Source organism: Engraulis encrasicolus, chromosome 16, assembly GCF_034702125.1.
Source record: "Engraulis encrasicolus isolate BLACKSEA-1 chromosome 16, IST_EnEncr_1.0, whole genome shotgun sequence".
In the NCBI taxonomy this organism is placed as follows: Eukaryota; Metazoa; Chordata; class Actinopteri; order Clupeiformes; family Engraulidae; genus Engraulis; species Engraulis encrasicolus.
In genome coordinates this window covers 48369998-48391645 of record NC_085872.1, presented here as the reverse complement: position 1 = coordinate 48391645, position 21648 = coordinate 48369998, and the positions used below count along the sequence as shown (strand labels likewise).

The window sequence follows — 21648 nt, the reverse complement described above, 5'->3', positions numbered from 1 at the left end:
CCTGGCATCCCCTCGCGGCCCAACAGGGGTCCCCGGCCCCCACTTTGAGGACAACTGATCTAGTGCATCCATCTCTGGACCTGTGGACTATGCTTCCCCCTAGTGGTGAAAATGTGTCACTGCATGACCAGTCTTGCTCAGATGGTGATGATGAGGATGCTAATGGTGATGTGATGATGGCGGTGACGAAGATGAAGATGGTGGCGATGAAGATAATAATGATAATTACAATGATGATGATTATAATAACAATAATACTAAAGATGAAGATAGTGGTGATAAAGACGATCATGATGATGATGATGATGGAGCCCATATGTTTATGATGATGCTAATGATTATAATCATGATAATTAGGCCCTAATAATGATGATTATAATACTATATTAATATATAATAATTATGATGTCAATGATAGTAAGGGTGGAGATAATGATGATAAAGATGATCATGATGTTTATGATTATTTCATTGTTGCTACATTATTACACACAAACAGGAGTTTGGACCATGTGATATCCTTTATTGTACAAACTTTTTAAAAGTACAAAATCTGGAATGTTCAAAAATAACAGGGCAAGAGAATAGAAGATAAATCAATGTTTGGTTAACACTAAAGGATTGTAACATGTAAACACATCAAGCTACAGGATGACGTGGGGATGTAAAACAATCACTCACAACATGCCAATAAGCCAGGATAAAATACTTCAAGCATGTAAATTAATGATATACTATATGATTTAGAAGAAAAAAAAATACAGCAGGTTAACAATGTGAGACATTTTAAAACACTTATCATAGGGTTATATGTAAACAAACAATTTCAAGGATTTTTAATATTTACAGCTTGTACAAAATAAACTAGGCTACATCAAGGATTACCAAAAAAATACTATGTGTAAATAAATGACACGAAGGATTGTAAAACAGCTACAGCTTGTAGAAAATAATCTATCAAATAACTATGACATGGCAGACAATATAAAGCATGTTAAAATGTAAAATATTTGTAATATGTACACAGACTACACACAGGAGAGGGGTGTGTTGAGTTCAGACGCCGTCTTCAGCCTCCTCCACGTCATCATAGACGTCCTCATCTCCAATGTCCTGCATTTCCATCTCCTGACCACCAGGGGTCAGCACCTCCTCCACGTCATCGTGGACGTCTCCATCTCCAATGTCCTGCATTTCCATCTCCTGACCACCAGGGGTCAGCACCTCCTCCACGTCATCATAGAATTCTTCATCTCTAATGTCCTGCATTTCCTTCTCCTGACCACCAGGGGTCAGCGTTCCTCTTCTGCTGCTCAGCTTGAGCCAGACCACAGCAGCCACCAGCCCCAGCAGCACATAGACTAGCAGTGGACCGTACGCTCTGTAGAACGGAGAGTGCACCCCAAACGGATCCCTGTACACAAGGCGGATGGTCCTCTCATAACAAAAGTCCCCATAGCATTCCCCCCTTATGACTCTCCATGTGTACACTCCACTGTCCTCTGCTGTGAGGTTGGAGATATTCAGAGACATGCTAAAGTTGAAGACAGTCACTCTACCCATCAGATCCTCAGGCATACGCACGTCAAACACACCAACGACAGGGACAAAAAGTTCAGCCATAAATTCTGTGATCACCATCTGTGTATTTAGCCCTTTCTGACGGAACCACTGGGCCCTAAGCAAAGTCTCAGAGTCGTTAACATGCACATCCATAAGGACACTTTCACCATGAGAGAACATCACCATCACAGGGGAGAATTCAACACAAACTGAAAGCACGATTGATGGTATGCCTAAATCAGAATGCCAACAGTTATTGGGAGCGTACCTATGTTCCCACAGCCCATTGGTCCCACAGCCCATTGGTCCCACAACCCATTGGTCCCACGTCACTAAGACTTTTTTTCATTTTTTAGGCCCATTGGTCCCACAGTCCATTGATACCACAGCCCATTGGTCCCATATTGCTTTTTTATTTGAATTTTTAGGCCAATTGGTCCCACAGCCCATTGAAGTGTTTGTGATGTGGGAACAATGGACTGTGGGACCAATGGGCTGTGGGACCAACGGACCTAAAAATAAATTTAAAAATCTTAGTGATGTGGGACCAATGGGCTGTGGGACCAATGGGATGTGGGACCATTGGGCCTAATTTTGAAAAAACGCAAAAGTCTTAGCAATGTGGGACCAATGGGCTGTGGGACCAATGGGCCGCGGGAACATAGAGCTGACCCCCAGTTATTCCACCCCTGATGTTGCCTGGACACAGAGGGAATGATGAGGGAATAGTCTCCAGACTGGCTGCCGTTCAGCATGCACATCACTTCCTGTGGGCGGGTCTGATTGCTGCTGATTCTGACCTCTCCAGTGCATGTTTTCCAGTACACTTGTTTTGGTAAATCTCTCCTGAAAGTGCAGGGAAGAGTGACATTCTCCTTCTCATGAGTAACGATCAATTGAGTAATATAATGGAGCTTCTGCGGTCTAGCCTGTAGACATTCACCTCCTCTCCACATCGTACATAAGAACTCCCTTCCATGTTCACTGTACATAATCCCAGTCAGCGTGACCCTGGAGGCGTTGGTGTCCACCTCCAGCCCGAGGGGCTCCAGAGAGGAGCTGGTGTCCAGGACCAGAGTGTAAGGGTAAAATGTACTAATGTAACCAAGTTCATACAGCTGCAGACTGCTGCCGTTCTCCAGAGCAGAATCAAACTCACACAGCACAGCACTGCCATCTCTAACATGTGCATCATATTCATCTCTAGACACGTCCATGCACACACACACATAGAAAAAGTATTTGGGCCCCACATGTAGCAAGGGTGTCGGTGTGCTCCAAAAGCAGTGGCCTCACAAAGGCAGATTGGTGCAGTACACACACTCTCTCTGTCTCTGAGTGCATCTTAATATGCGATCTTGCCTCCTCCACTTGCCTCCTCCACTCGCTTCTCGTCATGATGACATCACTGACAACAGCATTATATTTCAATATCTTGCAAAAGCTCAATTGTAGAGTCTTTTTCTCGTTTGCAATTGTTATGGTGAATGAAAAACAGTCCCTCAAAAGTTGTTGTGGCTAGGCTGACAGCTGGGAAACTTTATCGTTTTCTCCACGGAGGAGGGGCCAGGAGGCGGGGCGAGGAGACAAGCGCAAGTGGAGGAGGCAAGGTCACATATTAAGACGCACTCTCTATTCCTCCCTCGCTCTATGCGTCCATCTCTCTCTCTCTCTCTCTTCACCCCCTGTCTCTCTGATAAGCTTTCCTGCTTACTTTCCTTAATTCTCTCTGTCTCTCCCCATCTCCCAATCTCTCTCACACATATTATACGTATATATGTGGCTATATCATTCACACTGTCAAGTTGTCGGTTTGTTTTGGTTTTTGTTTGTTTTTTCAGTTTTGTTTGGTTTGTTGTTTGGTTTATCCTCTGTGCGTTTTCCCCCAACTTGAAAGGAGTGCGACACTAGTGGAGCTGAAGGCACTGGAATTTACTCAAGCATGAAGCATGGACATGAAAACTTTGTTCCGTTTTGGGTTCTCCTTTTTTCCCTTTTTATTTAGAGTTCAAGGCACAAGTTCATCAAAACTTAGAATCAGGAAACAGAGCGAAAGTCTTTTTCCCTTTTGTCAGCCAGCCAGGTAAAAAACCTGGAGGGAGATGTGGAAAAATACAGACATGACATTATTAAACAACAGTGTAAAATGCTTTGTGCAAATGTGCAATATGCAAATGTGATATGTGCAAAAATGCTTGATATAAATATGCCATCAAATCTAAATGTACTATAAAGTACACAGTCAAATCATCAAGACATGAATATATTAATTTTGTAGAAAAATAGAATTGTATGTGAATAAAATACACATTTAATTTTGACCATAAGGAACCCTATTATTGTTATCTAAGCGCAATTGCCGACCCCACAACCGTCGGATGCACCAGCAGTATTAATGCAGATATCAGGTGTTGTAAGGGTTGCCCCAACTTGTGCCCGGCCATTAACCTTAAGTTACGAGTGAAGCAAAGGAAGAAGCTATGTACATAATTGGTCAAACGACCAACACTACCACACAGTACAGTGTTGCGAGGCAAAAGTGCCATGTGTCTCGCTACAGACAACCAGTTTGCACACAGAAGTAACTGCGATACACACAAAAATCATAATGAAGTGCTTACCGGCTGCCTCTCCACTTTTTAGCGTCACGTTTTGCACAGGATTACCAAACTATTTAAGTCAAGCACAGCGCGTTATTGCGTGTGACTCTCAGCGTGTCTTTTCCAAACTAACTGAGGCAACCTAATTAAAGGCACCTGAGTTTGCGTCTTGCTGTGTGCTCCCAGATCAGCTGCGCCGAGGACAGCTGACGCTGATCAGCCTACTCGCACTTTGCCAATTAGGTAGCTTGCGCTTAGCGCAGGTTAAACACCTCCCATTTTTTTCTCTATTTTTTTTTTCCCGTGAGTTTTTTCTGTGAAATTAAAAGAACCGCTGCAGACCTAGTCTGACGCAACAGGATAGTTAACAGTAGAGTTTATGGGATGGAAAGTTTGAAAAAGATATGGAATTTAAAACTGGTACGAAATAAACAACATCATGGAACGCACATCTTAAAAACTCAACAAAAAAGTGCACACACAGCATTTCCTTCTAGACGTCCTAGTGGCTGTGTGTGTGTGTGTGTGTGTGAATGTGTGCACTGTTACAAAAAATCTCGTTAAAAAACAGGAATGACCTGGCAGCAGAGTTTCCAGGAGATTCATGTCAATTAACAATGCCCAAATTTAACACTAAGATCACGTTAAATAACAACATCAACTTAATGTAAATTAACAGGAAGAAAATGTTATGCTTAACATGAATCTCCTGTTACTCAGGTGTAAAAAACATGTATTCGTTATACAACATGAATCACCTGGCAGCAGAGTTTCCAGGAGATTCATGTTTTTTTTAATGTTTTTTAACAGTGATCTGCATTAACACTATGGTCATGTACGATAACAACACAAACAAGTAAAGTAACAACCAAGGATTTTCAGCATTCTTACTTGTTTGGCTGAACATTCATGAAATTCCTTTCAGAAACTACCTGTAATACAAACAGTAGGCCTAAAGCAAAGAGTAACTAGCCTAAAGAGCAACATCACATTACATTAACTAAAATAAAGGTCAAAAGGTAGCTTTTGCTATTACATGCACAATGGTGCTGAAAATGTTAAGGGGGAAAAATTATCTGAAAGCCAATAAATTACCTTAAACAATCATTTTATTTAATAAAAGATGAACAATTTGTGTTAAAAAAATATTCAGTTCAACAGTTTTAATTACATTAGAAATCAACATCAGCACTAACAATTCATTTAAAAAAGTGTTCAGATCAAGACACAGTCTCATAAATCATCATGAACAATTCATAAAAATAATATAAAAAATAATAAAATAAAGTAATTAAATAAAATAATAAAAATGAGTTGATGTAAAACAAACTAATTTCATGAGCTAAAAACTCCTCAAGACACATTCTCTAGCCTACACATTTTGGCACACTGCACCTATTTTATCATTATACAAACAGTGTTTAACTGGATCACATTACACTCTCGACTAAAAGGTGCCAAACATAAACAAAAACTGAAAAATAGAAAGAAAAGTGTCTGCACACTTAAATCCTCTTTGGTCGAAAGCTTGGCTTATAAAAAATAACACAAAGAGGAACCAATGTGGCACCACTGCCACATAGTAACGAAATGTGGAACAACTTACCAAAAATAATAAAAACCCAAACTGAGTTTAAAACATTTGTCAACTGAAACAATGACGGAACTGAAGGAAAACCAAAAAATCTAATCACCACAACACAATAACACTCATACATGCACACACAGCAGATATGGGACGATTCAGCCTGTGTGAGAGAAAAACATGAAAAGAGATAATTAACTTCTGAACCTTTTAAATTATCAAAAACATTTCTGAACCTTTTAAATTATCAAAAACATTTCTAAGAAGTCCTGTGTGGCTGCCAACCTTTAACTCCCAACAGACCTGTGGGCTAAAGTTCAACACACACACACACACACACACACACACACACACACACGCACGCACGCACGCGCGCACGCACACACACACACACACACACACCACTGTGTCTTTCATTCATAATCCTGATTGTAGAGGGGACTACTGACTAGCTGAACCTGGTTGTTCTTATTTTCCTTTGCAGCAGCCTCCCCTTTAACACGTTGGCTTAACTGAAATCTGTTATGTTAAGGGTGGGTAGCGTCTGCTAGAATACGTTCAGCCTTGTATAGCATGTAGATGTATTGGAACAGCTGAGCAGCTGATGTTTGATTGCACCCAATTATACTGGCTGTTTTAATAATGATTGCAATTTATCCTGATCTTGTGTACGCATACTACCAAACACAGACCAGACTAAAGGACAGGACACTCTGGAGTACAGACTTATAACTCTAAAATTTAGGTCAACATTAAAAATGCACAATTTTCCCAAGAAAAACATTCTTTGCTGAAACTTCTTCACCTTAGAAGCAGCACATTTGTCAAATCTCAACTGATTATCTATTTCTCTACCCCTAGATATTTGTAGGTGTTAACTCTATCGATCTGTCGTTGACAACAGTGTATGGTACTTCTTCTGCACTACGTCTCAATCAATCAATAACATCAATAACCATTTTATTTTATTTTGCTAGCATTAACATTTAGGAAATTGTCAGAGCACCACTTAATCAATCCCCCCAATTCCTCTTCAAATCAAATGCCGGACAATTCAAAAGTTTAAGATCTGCATAATAATGTTGGAATATTAACCAGTATCACAGATTTCTCAAGCGACCAGTGATGGGGGTGGGAGGTGGTTAATAATGTCCTTCTCAACTGTACAGTGTCGTGCGTGTGTTTTTGCCCTACTGATTATTTACTTTTTTGCACATTTTGCACATTTTACATTTGTTAGGTGATCTGAAAGTGTTAACATTAAACAAGGATGACCCAAGCTAATATGACCCTAAGTGCAGATTTTTTTATCATTTAATTTGTGGAGAGAATAATGTCATTAACCCGGCATGAGCCTTAATACACTGAAACATTTTGTTTGCTTGGGTCATCCTTGTTACATTTATTTAGGGATCTGAAAAGGTAAAGCGAGCCAAATGTGCAAAAAAAGTAAAACATCAGGGGGGTAGGGGGAACATACGCACAGCACGGCGTATTCAGTCATGCCATGCTATTCAAATTTGACTGGTGGTTTTAGTAAGTAACTGTGCTTCTGAAGAAGTCTCACTTACCATGTTCACACCAGGGAGTACCGGAATAGGGTGACCAGCTGTCCGGACAACCCCGCCCCTTAACTTTCTAACCTAGCGTCCTCGCGCTGTACCCATGGCTTCAACTCGCTGAATCCCCGCCTCCGTGGAGAACACAATCAAGTCGCTTTCTAAACAGTAGGCGGAAATCAGGAAGCAGCGCTGCCATCTTACCTCAGACTAACTCAGCTGCCAACAACAGTTTTACTTGTAAAACAATATTTTTGGGGGGAAGGATTTTCGCATTTCATTACCTCATTCCGATAAAGGAGTCATCAGTCCTACCACTAACTTAATATTGTATCAGAGACGGCAGGTTACGATAGGCCTAAACAAATCCTTCAGTTGTTGTCTGTGTAGGCTATTGCATAGGCTATATTTTTTAAAATGTAGGCCTATTTTGGGTAGGCCTAATAGCCAACAATTAATTTGATTTACTTTACTCAAAGTTGGTCAGAAGTGTGTTTATCAGCGGAGGCAAACCGCTTCTGTCAACCTTTTTTTTCATGCAGACGCTGGATAACCAACAACACTAGCTCAAAATACAGACAGCTCCCGTGCAGAAAGATGTTTCTTTTTGTTTGTACGTCAAAGTGGGCAGTGGGCAAATAGTCCTGTTTGCATGCATGCATGTGTGTGTGTGTGTGTGTGTGTGTGTGTGTGTGTGTGTGTGTGTGTGTGTGTGTGTGTGTGTGTGTGTGTGTGTGTGTCCGTTCCATCAACTGCAGAAGACCGGTCATATCTAGTCAAGGTTGTATACAGACTCTAGCATCATAACGCTAAGGGCAGGGCTCTATGGTTAACTAAAGATTGAGTCGACACCATGAGATACAAGTTTCACGAGCGCAAGATGGGAGCAGCGCGAGATAGGTTGGGCACAGGGCGCTTTATCCACGGGAAGCCGAGCCATGCATGTCTCGCACCGCTCAGCAATAGCGTGCGTCGGGTTGCGTTTCTTTAGCCATGGACTAGACGCATTGAATGTGCCCAGTGAGTTAGTCTGTGAAATAGCGTCCTGATGCCCATTTAATAAGGTTAAAATAGGCTATTAAAGACACGGTTAAACTTTGACTCTAACCCACTACAAGCGTGAACTTATGCCAGCTGTCTCCTAACTGGAGTCCCCTCAACTTGCCGGTCACATTTCTTTCGTCCACAAGAATGGCGGAAATTTCCCAAAAGCAAATGCATGCTTATTGCGCAATGCTCCGCTCTAACTTGTTGTCCGACTTCGTAGGTTTCATATCGTTATAAGAACAATACCTAGGCTACTTTTAGCTGTGTAGGCTATGCTCAAACTCGGTTGGCAAATCTGCATCTCCATTGTCTGACGCTCCATTAATAACTTTATGGCGAACTCTTCCACAACCAGCAAATTACCTCATCCAGCTTAGTCTCATAGGCTACTGCAGGTGGGAGATTGTTTTTCAACTGATTTCAGACATCTCAAAACGCATATGCTTCGCACAATGCAGCATTGGTGTGTAGCCTACAGACGCGTGTTGCACATCACACTCCCCACCACACACTCTTCCTACAACATTGATAGAAAATATTTTGTTGATCAGAGTGTCGAGATCAGAGATAAGATCAAACTTCCATACAAGAATGTAAAACGAGTTGTGGAGAGAGGGAGACAAATTAACTTCCGCGATGGTTTAAAATGTGGGCTGTGTTTGTTCTGGAGACTCGGAGATGGTGTTTCACTGTTGCCGCTGGTCGCAGCGTCCAGGCTGCATAGCACCACTTAAAGCAATGACGTGATTCAGACAAAGAATGTGTGTGTGGGGGGGGGGGGGGGGGGGGGGGTTGCATTCTGAAAACAAGGGTCTGACTTGTTACAAAAAAAAATAGACCAAACGTGGCAAGTCACGCCAAGTCATTGCAAGTTACAACTGTCAAGTCCAAGTCGAGTCCCGAGTCAAAGGCGTGCAAGTCGAGTCGAGTCGCAAGTCCTTTCTGATCTTGAAATTTCAAGTCGCAAGTCTTCACACCGCTGACTCGAGTCTGACTCGAGTCAAAGTCACTGGACTCGAGTCCACATATCTGGTATGCGTTGCCACCAGTGCAGGAAAAAATAGGAAACAGACAGTAGACAATAATATAGTTACCTTATTTAATTTTCATACAGTCAGTTAATGAACTTCATATAGGGCTATTGCACGGAGATTTCCCCGACATAAGGCGACAGCAATACAGTTAATTCACTGTGCGAAGTCTGGGGTTACATCTGGAGTAACATGGCGGCCGCAGATATCGGAAACGCGACCGACTGTCAAGGTCTAGTTTGCGTCAATGATATTGCCTCGCATCTCGAGGCCATAAGCAAAAGGCTAGGAGGAAAGGAAAGACAAAGAGAGGGACACACGGACGTCGTGAACAGGTCATGAAAACAGACTGATGGCCACCCTATACCGGAAATCCATCAATTTCCTCAGGAAAGAGGAAACCTGGGAGGGGGCTTTCCTCTTCTTATGCCCACTTGCCTTCGTACCCCTCTCCGGGTTTATGCCCACCAGACACCTGAGAAGATAACCACCATAATATGAATCTGTATAGCATAATCAAGGGCAGCTAGGGATGAGTTAGCCAGCATAATAATGCACATTTGTGCAAAATGTCAGGCTTGCATAACTACACTCACCGTCCACTTTCTTAACAACTGTTCATTGAGGCAAATTTCTGATCAGCCAATCACATGGTGGCAACTCGATGCATTTATGCATGCAGACATGGTCGAGAGGATCTGATGCAGTTCGAACAGAGCATCATAATGGGACAGAAAGGCCAATTAAATGACTTTGAACATGGCATGGTTGTTGGTGCCGATAGGGCTTGATTTGAGTATTTCAGAAAAGACAGACCTACTGGGATATTTACACACAACCATCTCTGGGGTTTATAAAGAATGGTCCCAAAAAAGAAAAGTTCTGTGGGCAAAAATGCCTTTTTTTGATGGCAGAGGTCAGAGGAGAATGGCCAGACTGGTTTGAGCTGATACAAAGGCAACATTAAAGGAGAATTCCGGCCAGTTTGGATTAATATCCCATCTTGGGTGGACCGAGGGAAAGGGATGAAAGGCAAAACCGCGAGAAATTTTCATGCCTGCTGCGCAAAGTTGTTCAATTGCGCTGTTTTCGGTTAAAACCTGACCCTTCGGGCACGTAATTGACCTGTTTTAAAGCTCCTAGCGTGCATTAAAACCCTTTTGAACGCTTTGGCCGTGGTGTGTGGGTCCATACAAGTCGATCTAGTGGTTCACATTTCCATTAGGTTGCATAGGTACGATACAACAGGAGTTTTCGAAAGTGGCGCACCTACCTCTTCCAGCTTCCGCCTTCCAACTACGTCCGCAAAATGGTTCGCCAAAGTGATACTTCATAGTAATCCATTTTATTTTTGTCCACCAAAGACGAGCCACAAGAAACATATTCACATGTTTTCATGCCCTGAGTTGTTATTGTCGCGCAGATTCACTTCTCTGTCACTGAACGCAGTGTAGTGACGTCACGGTGTCACATGACTCCTGGAAGGAACGCCATTCGCTCTTCCAGTTATTATACATAAGCGAGAAAGAGAGGCGCTGTCGTAATATACTGTTTGATATTTTTAGATGGATCCTCCGTTGGGGTAGTTCAATTGAAGAGTTTGGTGGCCATGGTTATCTTTTTCGAACCAGAATATTTGTTACAGATAAAGAATTATTCCTTCCAGGAGTCATGTGACACCGTGACGTCACTACACTGCGTTCAGTGACAGAGAAGTGAATCTGCGCGACAATAACAACTCAGGGCATGAAAACATGTGAATATGTTTCTTGTGGCTCGTCTTTGGTGGACAAAAATAAAATGGATTACTATGAAGTATCACTTTGGCGAACCATTTTGCGGACGTAGTTGGAAGGCGGAAGCTGGAAGAGGTAGGTGCGCCACTTTCGAAAACTCCTGTTGTATCGTACCTATGCAACCTAATGGAAATGTGAACCACTAGATCGACTTGTATGGACCCACACACCACGGCCAAAGCGTTCAAAAGGGTTTTAATGCACGCTAGGAGCTTTAAAACAGGTCAATTACGTGCCCGAAGGGTCAGGTTTTAACCGAAAACAGCGCAATTGAACAACTTTGCGCAGCAGGCATGAAAATTTCTCGCGGTTTTGCCTTTCATCCCTTTCCCTCGGTCCACCCAAGATGGGATATTAATCCAAACTGGCCGGAATTCTCCTTTAAGTCAAATGACCACTCATCACAACCGAGGTATGCATAAGAGAATCTCTGATTACACAGCACATCTACAGAGGTGATCCCTACAGTGGCCAGTGAGTGTAAGTGAACTATTCAGGGTTATTTTTGTGCCATATCCTACACATTGCATTTGGGTCTGATCTTGTTGGTAGTGAATTTGTAAGACTAAAAGGGCTACAAACAATACAAGTGAAAATGTGTTAAAACATGCCTCCCATACACTGACCTAAGCAGGCATTTTGAGCAATATATTTGAAAGGCGCTATATAAAAGAAAAGTATTATAAATTCACCTGACATTTAGCTGCATGTTTAAAAACATAATGTCATAAAATTCAGGTTGAATATGTGAAATGAAATTACCTCTGGACGAATTCCAGGGTGCTGGCAGCCTCATCCTGGTACTGGAGGTTGAAGGTGTAATACGTGGTGAACAGTGTCCCCAGGCCGGTGGTGAATGTCCCCAGCCTACCTCCTTCACACAGGACACAGCCCTCCATGCTGATCATCCACCGTTGGTGGTGTTCTTGTGACTCACCTTTGGACAAAAAAAAGTTAACCACATTCAATTTACTTAGCATATAGTCGCATGTATCACCAATAATTAGATGTTTTTTGGAGTAACAGCTGAAGACAGCAATGCTGGGTCATTTGTCTCAGTCATCAATTTTCCAATACACACACAGTACACAGCTATCAGCAAATTTAACTAATAAAAATTAAAGGATAACTCGCACTACCCTGGACTTGACAGCTACCTGAGATTTTTTTCTCAGATCCTGGTCATTGTAACGGGGGCATTTGTTTGTTTACATTTAAAAGAAAAAAAACATTTTATTTATATCCAGAAACATCCAACAGGTTATGCAATATAACATATTTCGAATAGGCTTTTTAAAAATGTAAACAAAATCTGCCCCCATAAGAATAGCTCACATTTCTGAAAGGGCTGAGCCAAGAAATGCAGTGTCACCGGGTACTGACAAGTCAAGTGTAGCATAAGGAATACAAAAGCATATTGAAATTGGCTGAACTTTCCTTTAAGACAGTGTCATAAATATGCGCACCCCAAAACTAAGTCCACCGCCAGGGAGGGGTACAAACGGGTACCTTGTTTTTGAAGTCGCAATTCATTTTTCTATTTTATTTAAAAATAAGCATGTTATGAGGGAGGGGAAAATGTCCTACAATTCGCCTTTGGCTAAGCCCCGCCCTCTTTAGTTACAGTTGCTAGGTCGGACAGATAAACTTTCAATGCTGAGATATCAACGTGATTTATGCAGTGACTGCAAATCGCAGCAGTTATTCACTCATAATAAATAAAAAACGCATTCATAGTATTGTGAATATAAGTATTTATTTTCTGAACGGTCATGCGATGCATCACAGCTGTTATGGGCTCTTCTATGGGTATCGATATTTGTAACCAGCACCATGGTAAGCTGAGCTCGCATATCTTTTGAGCCCTGACTCAAACTTGCTAGACGAAAACGAAATCACACAACTTAATGGCTGTAGTCATCTTCAAAGCTACCACAGCAATGTGTAACATTAACGTTTGGCGTTTATATCTTCAGTAGCTTAACAAAGTCACGTCCATCAGCTGCTAGTCAAAACACTCCTGCCGTGACCGATAGTTAACTTTGCTAGCGGTGTTTCTTCATTAATTAGGTCAGAAATCCAAAATCCTACTCTGAAACAGGTTCGTGGTTTGCTTACAACCTTACTGAAAAGGGACATGAATGAGATGGTGTCATGATCGGAGCACACAAAGTATGTTTTTGATCCGTGTGCTTTCTAGTCGAGTGTGAGGCTACCGAGACCCTTCAAGGCAGACTATTCAGCTGCTAGTAATATTAGTCCGGTTTTAGGTAAAGAGGAAAGTGATTACCACTTGTTACATCGCGGGGAAACTTGCACATTTGTCACAAATACCCCAGGCACAATTTCCAATCATATTTTAATAATAATACGACAGTATCTCGCTAACTACTTGAAAACATGCGATTTCAGCATTGAGTTCAATGGAGCGCTGTCAAAACTGTCCGAGGTCGTCTTTTTGCTGCACTGTGATTGGTCAAAAACCACTTTAGGGCGGGCCTTAGCCAAAGGTGAATTACATGCAATAAATGATTTCCAGACCTTTACCTTTCCTGCCTGTAGAAATGGATCAAGGCACCCCTAATGCACATTTGACATGTCAATATTAGGCAGAAAAAGTGTGACATCAGAGTTGTGCTCTCCAATCAGCGTGCGTGTTATTCGCCAACATGTCTCTATACAAATCAGGAATGAAAATTAAGAAAAGGGAAAGATATTTGTGTCCCAGACACAGCCAAAGCTGTCAGTGTCCTATCCTAAAACTAATACTCCAAGGTTGGAAGCATTGTATTTGCATGCTATTAGAGACACATGTGTGCCATTTGAGACACAGAAATAATTGCACTTCCTATTTTAAACATTTGCCACTGATCGTTGAAGCATTTGTCAATTGCAACAAAAAGTAATGTACCTTCGGTGCTTGCCCTTGATAAAAGGAAATGCTATAAACACTGTAATGTAAGTAAAAATGAATATAAAACAAAATGTACCAAGTAGTATCAGGCGGGGAGTCACAGGCAGGTTGGACGATTCCATATCCGCCACAGTTGCACAGCCCTTAAGAAAACAAACAAACAAAAAAAGGACACATGAGTTTTCCTTGTTGGTATGTTTGTGTGTGTGTGTGTCTCAATGAGAGATCTCATTCGTTGTGTGCATGCGCACGAGTACATGTGAGAGTGTTAAAGTGAGTGTCAGATCAAGATAAAAAGCATGGAGACTTACTTCGGCTTGCACGATCAGGCCTCCAACATCTTCATTGAAGTGGGCCATCACGAGTTTCAGGACCTTGTAGGGCAGGTCCTCACTGTGGTTGTGATTATTCAAGACCTCCTTTACTGCCGCATTGGTAGGCCTCGTTTTGAACAGGTCCACAATCATGTTGCCGCAGTCCTCCATTGCAGCTTCCAGGGCGCTGAGAACCTGCATATCTGTCAGCAGCTGGAAGTGACCAATGAGCCCCTTTGGAGAAAATAAATATGGCCACTGGCTTTTGAGGTTAACAATGGTTGGTGATGGCATGGCGTTCAGCTGGCGCCGCTGCAAGTAAAAGGTGGCAGCCATTAGCTGACCCACCTCTGCAGTCTCTTCACCCTGTCTCCCACTTCTACAGTAAATGTCTGTGAGCCGTTTGCGCCTGGCCTCCATGGACTCCTCAGATTCTCCTTCAGGGAGCCCTGGCTGAAATTGTGTGCAGCCATAAGTGTCTTTGGGGCCCCTTTTTCCTTCTTGTTGCTTCTTTGGAGCCCTATCTCACGCCTTTCGTAAAGTCTTCACGAAAATAATAGATTAATTTTCACGCTGCCTATTCACTTGAATTGCCCCACTGCTGCTATGGTTATCCAAACGTCTGCAAGGGCGGGGAGGGGGTGCTGACAGAACACTGCTGATATACTCGGGACTCACTAATTCGACGCTCTTTCGATATTTATGCCTTATGTCCCCTAAACCTAAACCTAACCCTAACCCTACTTAACCCTAAACCTAACCCTAACCCTAACCTTAACCCTAAATTGCTTGTTTGAAATGTTTGATTACCATGTGACGGTAGGCTACCGAAAGGGCATCAAACTAGTGGGTCGCTAGGCAAAAGTCGGGCAATTCAAGTGAATAGGCAGCGTGAAAATTAATCTATTATTTTCGTGAAGACTTTACGAAAGGCGGGCAATAACGTGAATGCACCACGAAAATTAATCACATTTTTTCGGGAATACTTCACGAAATGAGTGAGATACGGTTGCTTCTTTGCCTCTCTGTATTTACGCACTTCGATATTTCTGGACTGCATATCAACAAACAGAACAAAGAACCAGAACTGAATATAAACTCGACACAGTATAACACAGTGAATCTTGCTAGGCAATTTGTTAGTATTTACATTGTCATTGTCACTGTATTTTTTTTAACCCATTAGGTCCTTGTTAAGTCCACATTATTCTATGTGGGGAAAATGGAAAAGGCTAAAAATCAGGATTATTTAACAAAGGCTTTCAATTAGAACAAAGATGACAAATAATCAGTGGAACGAAGAGCTTTCTTATTAATGTAATGATGGCTTGCACAATTGTAAATATGTATATAGATATTTGGGGTGGGGGGGACGGGTTGCAAGCACTGACATTGATTCAAATTGTGGAAGACAAGCCTAAACGAGTTAATGCAATAATAAACACAACTTGCAAATACTGTAACCATGTACAGTGCCTATAAAAGGTCTTCACACTCTTGTTGAAATGGCAGGTTTTATTGATGAGGAAAATGACAGAAAGAAAAATCTGACAATTTCTCCACCTTTAATCTTAAAGCGATGGTTCGGAGTAGAATCACCCTAATGCCATTTGAACCGTGACACCCATCCACCTTTACACCCGAAGTGTTTTCTGCCGCAGGCTTACATCAACAGAGTAACCGTGTTATTCGATGTTAATTCCGGATAGCTTGACTCAAGCGCATATGGATCCTGGGCACCGTCTCCAAACTTTCGCCACAAAAATAACATGTCATGACACCAAACTTCTACAGTATAGGGAGGGAAAGTAATCTCATCGCCCCCTGCTGGCAACGTTCCAACCCCCTGCAACAAATGAATGTTTTTTTTCTTTGAAAAATTACATCTCGGCCCTGACGACGAAGTAGAAGTAGTGGCAGTCATATTATGGGCATGTTGGTCCGTTTTATCGAATCAGGTGGTAAAATGTTCGGTTTTTCACTGATCTGAGCTGATTTTAATATTCTTTAAAAAGCTAATACAGAACTACACTGACTGGCATGTGTGGCTTGTTTACTCCATGTAATTAGCATAGCCAAATTAGCATAGCCAAACATGAGCCAGAGAGGTGGTTACTCGTCACCACAGAAGCCATCATATCTACTAGAGAATTTAAAACCATACCAAAATGATCGCGTGTATATATGTGTAATAAGAAGACAATGTGGAACTCATAGGATTACAAGAATGTGAAGATATGCGAAGAACTTGCGTTCGTTCGCGTTCATTTGTTTCTCTGTGTTGTCAACGAGGCGCGAAGCACAGCATGCTGGGAGCTGTAGTCCGTTTCCGACCAGATTGGCACAATTTCTATTTTTCTTAAAAGGGCAAAAATGACTTGAGATTTTCACAGGTAGTAGTTCATGCTATTGTGTACGCTGAAAAATGTGTCTGGTGTTATAGTTCCAAGTCATATCTTTGTGGGATTTTTTAAAAAACTTGTCTATGGGAGTTTCAATAGGATCACCCTGGTGTTTGGAACGTAACCGCTAGGATCGCTGTTTTCCACTTTCCCTCCCAATAACAAATGTGGTTTGTACTCACAAAAAGATGAATTTGAAACTTTGTACATAGTCCAGGAGTTTATTAGTAACAACACACGAGACGATGAGCTTTTCTGCTGCTAAACATCCGTCGACGTCACTTCCTCCAGCTGCCCTACGTCTATCCATCTCAGCCAGTTCCTCGTCCGTATATTCGGGTTCGAATAAATATGGATTTCCTTCAAAATCGCGAGAGTCATCCTCACGTTCCATGCTGGCAGTGTATTCTTCCATTCTTGTGTATTTTAATGGCAGCAAAAAATGGTCCAGTCCTTAGCTATCTGGCTATGTGTCGGTAATCGCTTCCGGCAATATTATGTCATGCTGTGGACAGTCCCAGCTTGAGGAAGTGACGTCGATGGATGTTTAGCAGCAGAAAAGCTAATCGTCTCGTGTGTTGTGGTTGAAAACAAGACAAACAAAGTGTAAAAAAACCCGGGATTCGCTGTGCTTACCTCGCGTGTGAGAGGTTCTCCGGGGCTGTTATCGCCAGTCTGGCAGCTGACGGTTCCAGCTTCGAGCTGTGGTGTACTTGCATACACAGAGGGAACAGCGTCTTTTAGCAGCCTCACTCGATCCTGACACCGATAGCCCATCCTAAACTCCATCAAATCTCCAGACTCATAACTCTCCTGAGTGAAATGAGCTCCACAAATAACTGAGTGTGCCGTCACAGACTCAGCTGTAAAGCCGAGACTCTTCTGCTGGACACCCAAGCTTGGAAAGATTCCCTTTTCCGACTAGGAAAATGATGTACGCGGTGTCCAGACTGACTGGAGTTCGTACATCCACCACAAACGCAATTGTTAACCATCTCTAATAATTACTACACTACTCTACCAACAACTACTCCTGCACTGTACTACAAACCAAACACTACTCTGACAACTGAAATTTCTCTCCACTAACTAGGCTACTCTCGACTAATTCTAGTCTTCTCCACAACGCTACTAACGAACAGCTGCTCTACAAAACTAAACTCACTGACTAACTCTCCTCAACTCGCTAATACTTCTTCACAACTCCACTACTAACACTACTCTACTACGATCGACTACCACTAAAATTCCTCTAATAACTACGCTCAACTCGCTTGATAATACTCACTTGCTACTACTCAAAACTCTTCAGATACGCCTCAGCCATCTCCTTGGTAACAAGGGAATGCAACCTCTAGCTATGTCACTTGGCGGGAAAGTAAAAGAACCCAGATCTGTATTTTGATCTATTTTTCTGGTGATGGGGATGGTGAATGATCATGATTTTTTCACAGACCTCATAAAAATACCCCCCAACCAATATTACGTGTGAATTCAAGCATAAAACCAACTTTCAACACGCACTTTAAGTCAGGTGGCACATTAGACCAGGACTCGCCTCATATCCTTTTCCTAAAATGAACAGTGCTATATAATACAGTAAGTGGTACATATCTAAAATTCAGATAATCCTATCAAACAAAATTGCTTCAACGACTAAGCATTTCTAATGGGCCTGGACAATATAACAATAGAGAGAGAGAGAGAGAGAGAGAGAGACGCCGTGTACAGACCAAGAGCAAACGGAGCGAATGAAGCGACGGAAGTCATTATTTCTCTATGGAGGGCACGCGACCTACGCTACCAAAGCGAATTCGCCAGGAGCGAAGCTTCTTGTGCGACCACAGCGAATTTTGAAGATTATACTATCTATCGCAGGCGAATTCGCTCTGACGCTGTTCGGCGAAAACCAATCGGAATGTTCATATCTCCGAATGTCCCAGGCTGTCAAGCCAGAGCCGTTATTTGATTAGCTGAATCAAACATGTCAATGCTGCGTCTGCAGCGAATACAGTGAATTCAAGGTGAAACTTCTTCTGCTACCCACGCTACCAGGCAGCGTAGTTCGCTCTTGGTCTGGACACGGCAAGAGACTTTAAGGGCAGCGGCTCCTTTAAAGATGTAGGCTATTTGAGCTCCTTTCAGCCAAAGCAGTCAAGCTCCATCAAGACCAAGCCCCTCTGTCCTGGGAGAATAAACGACCCTTTTTGCCAAAAAATATCTAAAACCTGACTTTTATTCTCACAATGTCAGAGGAATCACAACTTGAAATGAATTCCTTTTGCCAAACGTTTTAGGCCTACAACATGCGGCACACGCAGCAACCGACATTCAGCTATCACATTCAGCTATCGAGTAGTTTGAAAGTTGGAATGTTTTGCAATTAGGCCATGGCATGATGCATTGTGTGAGTTGTGTGGATAGCCACAGGCTACAGCAACTAATTCAAACGGGAGCATTTCCAGCATCTTCCCATGACTTTTTTTTGAGCCATGTAATTGAACGTCTGTCTGCGGTGACATGTTGCGTTGCCATTACAAGGCCACAGGCATAAGGGAGGATGGGAGTACCCATTGTGTCCAAAGTCAGGAGTGTGTAACAAAAAGGATGGCAAGGTTTCTACTTTGTAAATGCAGGACTGACCTCTCTGCTGTAGCCAGTGGAGAGCAAGGGGTTAGTGATCGTTAGGAAAAGACACCTTTTCTTTTTAACAGTGTATTTTATTATTAACATGTTCTTGTTTTGACTACAAAAATTAAGTCTTACATAATTAAATACAAGAACTAAATCAAACAAACCAATAAGTGCCCCTCCATCCACCCCTCATGCCCTTATCTGCACATAACACACATCAACAGAGCAACCGTAGGCCTAATAAAAAAAGAACACTAAAACCCTTGTCCGCTCATTCATTTTGCTTTGGCTATGTAAACATCTTCAACTCTCTAACTTGCCTTTTATAGACTTCTCTTTACGTTTTCATGTCACCTCAATAATCAGGCTAATGTTGATTTTTTTAAGCTGCTCAAAACCAAACAAAAAAAGAAAAGGACAAATAAATCCTTGTCCACTCATTAATTTTCGGTAAATGAAGTCATCCCAATTAAAGCTGGGCTTACACTGTGCGACTTTTGCCCCGATTTGGCACTCGCACGACTTTTTGAGAGTTGGGCCGATTTCTTGCTCAATCGCAGGTCAATCGTGTGTACGACAAGCGATTTCGCCTCACGATCGTGCAATTTCAGGGTCGCAAGGAAATCAAAACGGTTTGAAATTCTGGTCGTGGCTCGTGCGTAAATCGCACAGTTAAAGCAGTGCTAAAACCCGATTTGACACTTCACATGCACAAATGAATAGGGCCGTGCGATTCGCTGTTGAGTGCGACCTCATCTCCACCTCAGGTGCGCATGTTCCCTCCTCTGCAGACCGGGGAAACATGCCTGTCGCGTCGTAAGGTGGAAGCATTTCGCTCGCATCCGACTGTCGGCTCGTGTAGTGTGAGGACGTGAGTCGTGAGTTGTGAACTTTTAAACAGTGAAATTCCATCGTGCAGTGTGCGCAGAAGCTTAAGACCCACGAGTAAAAATATCGCACAGTGTATGCCCGGCTTAAGTCATCACCTCAAGGCTTCTAATTCGCTTATGTGGAGGCCTTAAGATCCCAGCTTATTGAAAAATTGGAAAACAACCCACTCCTCACCAAACGTACCCATATCGAGCCTCCAAATGAGGGGCAAGACCTGATTTGAAAAAGGCCACAACATCGGAGGCTGTGGGTCTTTATACTGCATGCGGTGGTGTCTGCTTTGCCATCAACACGTGCAGCTCATGTATGGCCCTCACCGCCCATGGTGTTGATTGGGTAAACAGCTCCAGGTAGGTGGCCCCCAGGGACCACATATCCGTCGCTGGGGAGGACGGTTCATTCTTCAGGGTACATTCCGGCGCCATGTACAAAGGGGAACCACCCTTGGGCCAAGTAAAGTGGGGAACCACCCTTGGGTCCCACACTTTGTTTGCTCCCTTGGCGCAGCTGGACGGTATACCGGACATTAGCCAGACCCCAGTCCGTCAGCACTGCCTTTTTCGTCTGCAAAAAGAACATATTTGAACAGCATTTTTTCATTACGGTGTAGATTTTGAGACGGGCATGCCACGGACACCGCACAAATGACGTCACCCTACCTAGTGCCTCTTTAATGCCACTGTGACATCAATTAGGTGCCACTAGTAGAACACGATGTCTGCCCTGGCGGATCCGGAGTAGCACTTCTAGCAGGAGCGGAATTGGAGGAAAGGCATAGAGCAGTCCGTCTGGCCAATCGTGAGCTAAGGCATCCAGGCCCACTGCTTCGCTCTCCTGGGTGCGTGAGAACCACATTCGGCAGTGTGTGGACCCCTGGCACACCTAACAAAAAAGCAACAAAAAAAGAAAAGGACAAATAAATCCTTGTCCACTCCTTAATTTTTGGTAAATGAAGTCATCCCAATGAAGTCATCACCTCAAGGCTTCTAATTCGCTTGTTTGGAGGCCTTAAGATCCCAGCTTATTGAAAAATTGGAAAACAACCCACTCCTCACCAAATGTACCCATACCGAGCCTCCAAATGAGGGGCAAGACCTGATTTGAAAAAGGCCACAACATCGGAGGCTGTGGGTCGTGCTGCTGGCTGGTAACTGAGCAGCAAAGTCAGTTCTTTATACTGCTCGTCCAGATGTTTTAGTCCGTGCGGTGGTGTCTGCTTTGCCATCAACACGTGCAGCTCATGTATGGCCTTCACCGCCCACGGTGTTGATTGTGTGAACACCTCCAGGTAGGTGGCCCCCAGGGACCACAT

The 21648-nt window shown here is 42.8% G+C and overlaps 1 protein-coding gene across 1 annotated transcript; it reads right to left on the bottom strand.

The window, feature by feature from the left end:
* Positions 1 to 9415: 9415 nt before the first annotated feature.
* LOC134466134 (uncharacterized) lies at positions 9416 to 21648 on the bottom strand. The gene is made up of 5 exons (XM_063220028.1): positions 21407 to 21648; positions 14407 to 14929; positions 14172 to 14238; positions 11944 to 12118; positions 9416 to 9860 (listed from the first exon to the last, which is right to left on the bottom strand). The coding sequence occupies exons 1-5, from the start codon at positions 21646 to 21648 to the stop codon at positions 9722 to 9724; spliced, it is 1146 nt and encodes a 381-aa protein (XP_063076098.1). The 3' UTR covers positions 9416 to 9721.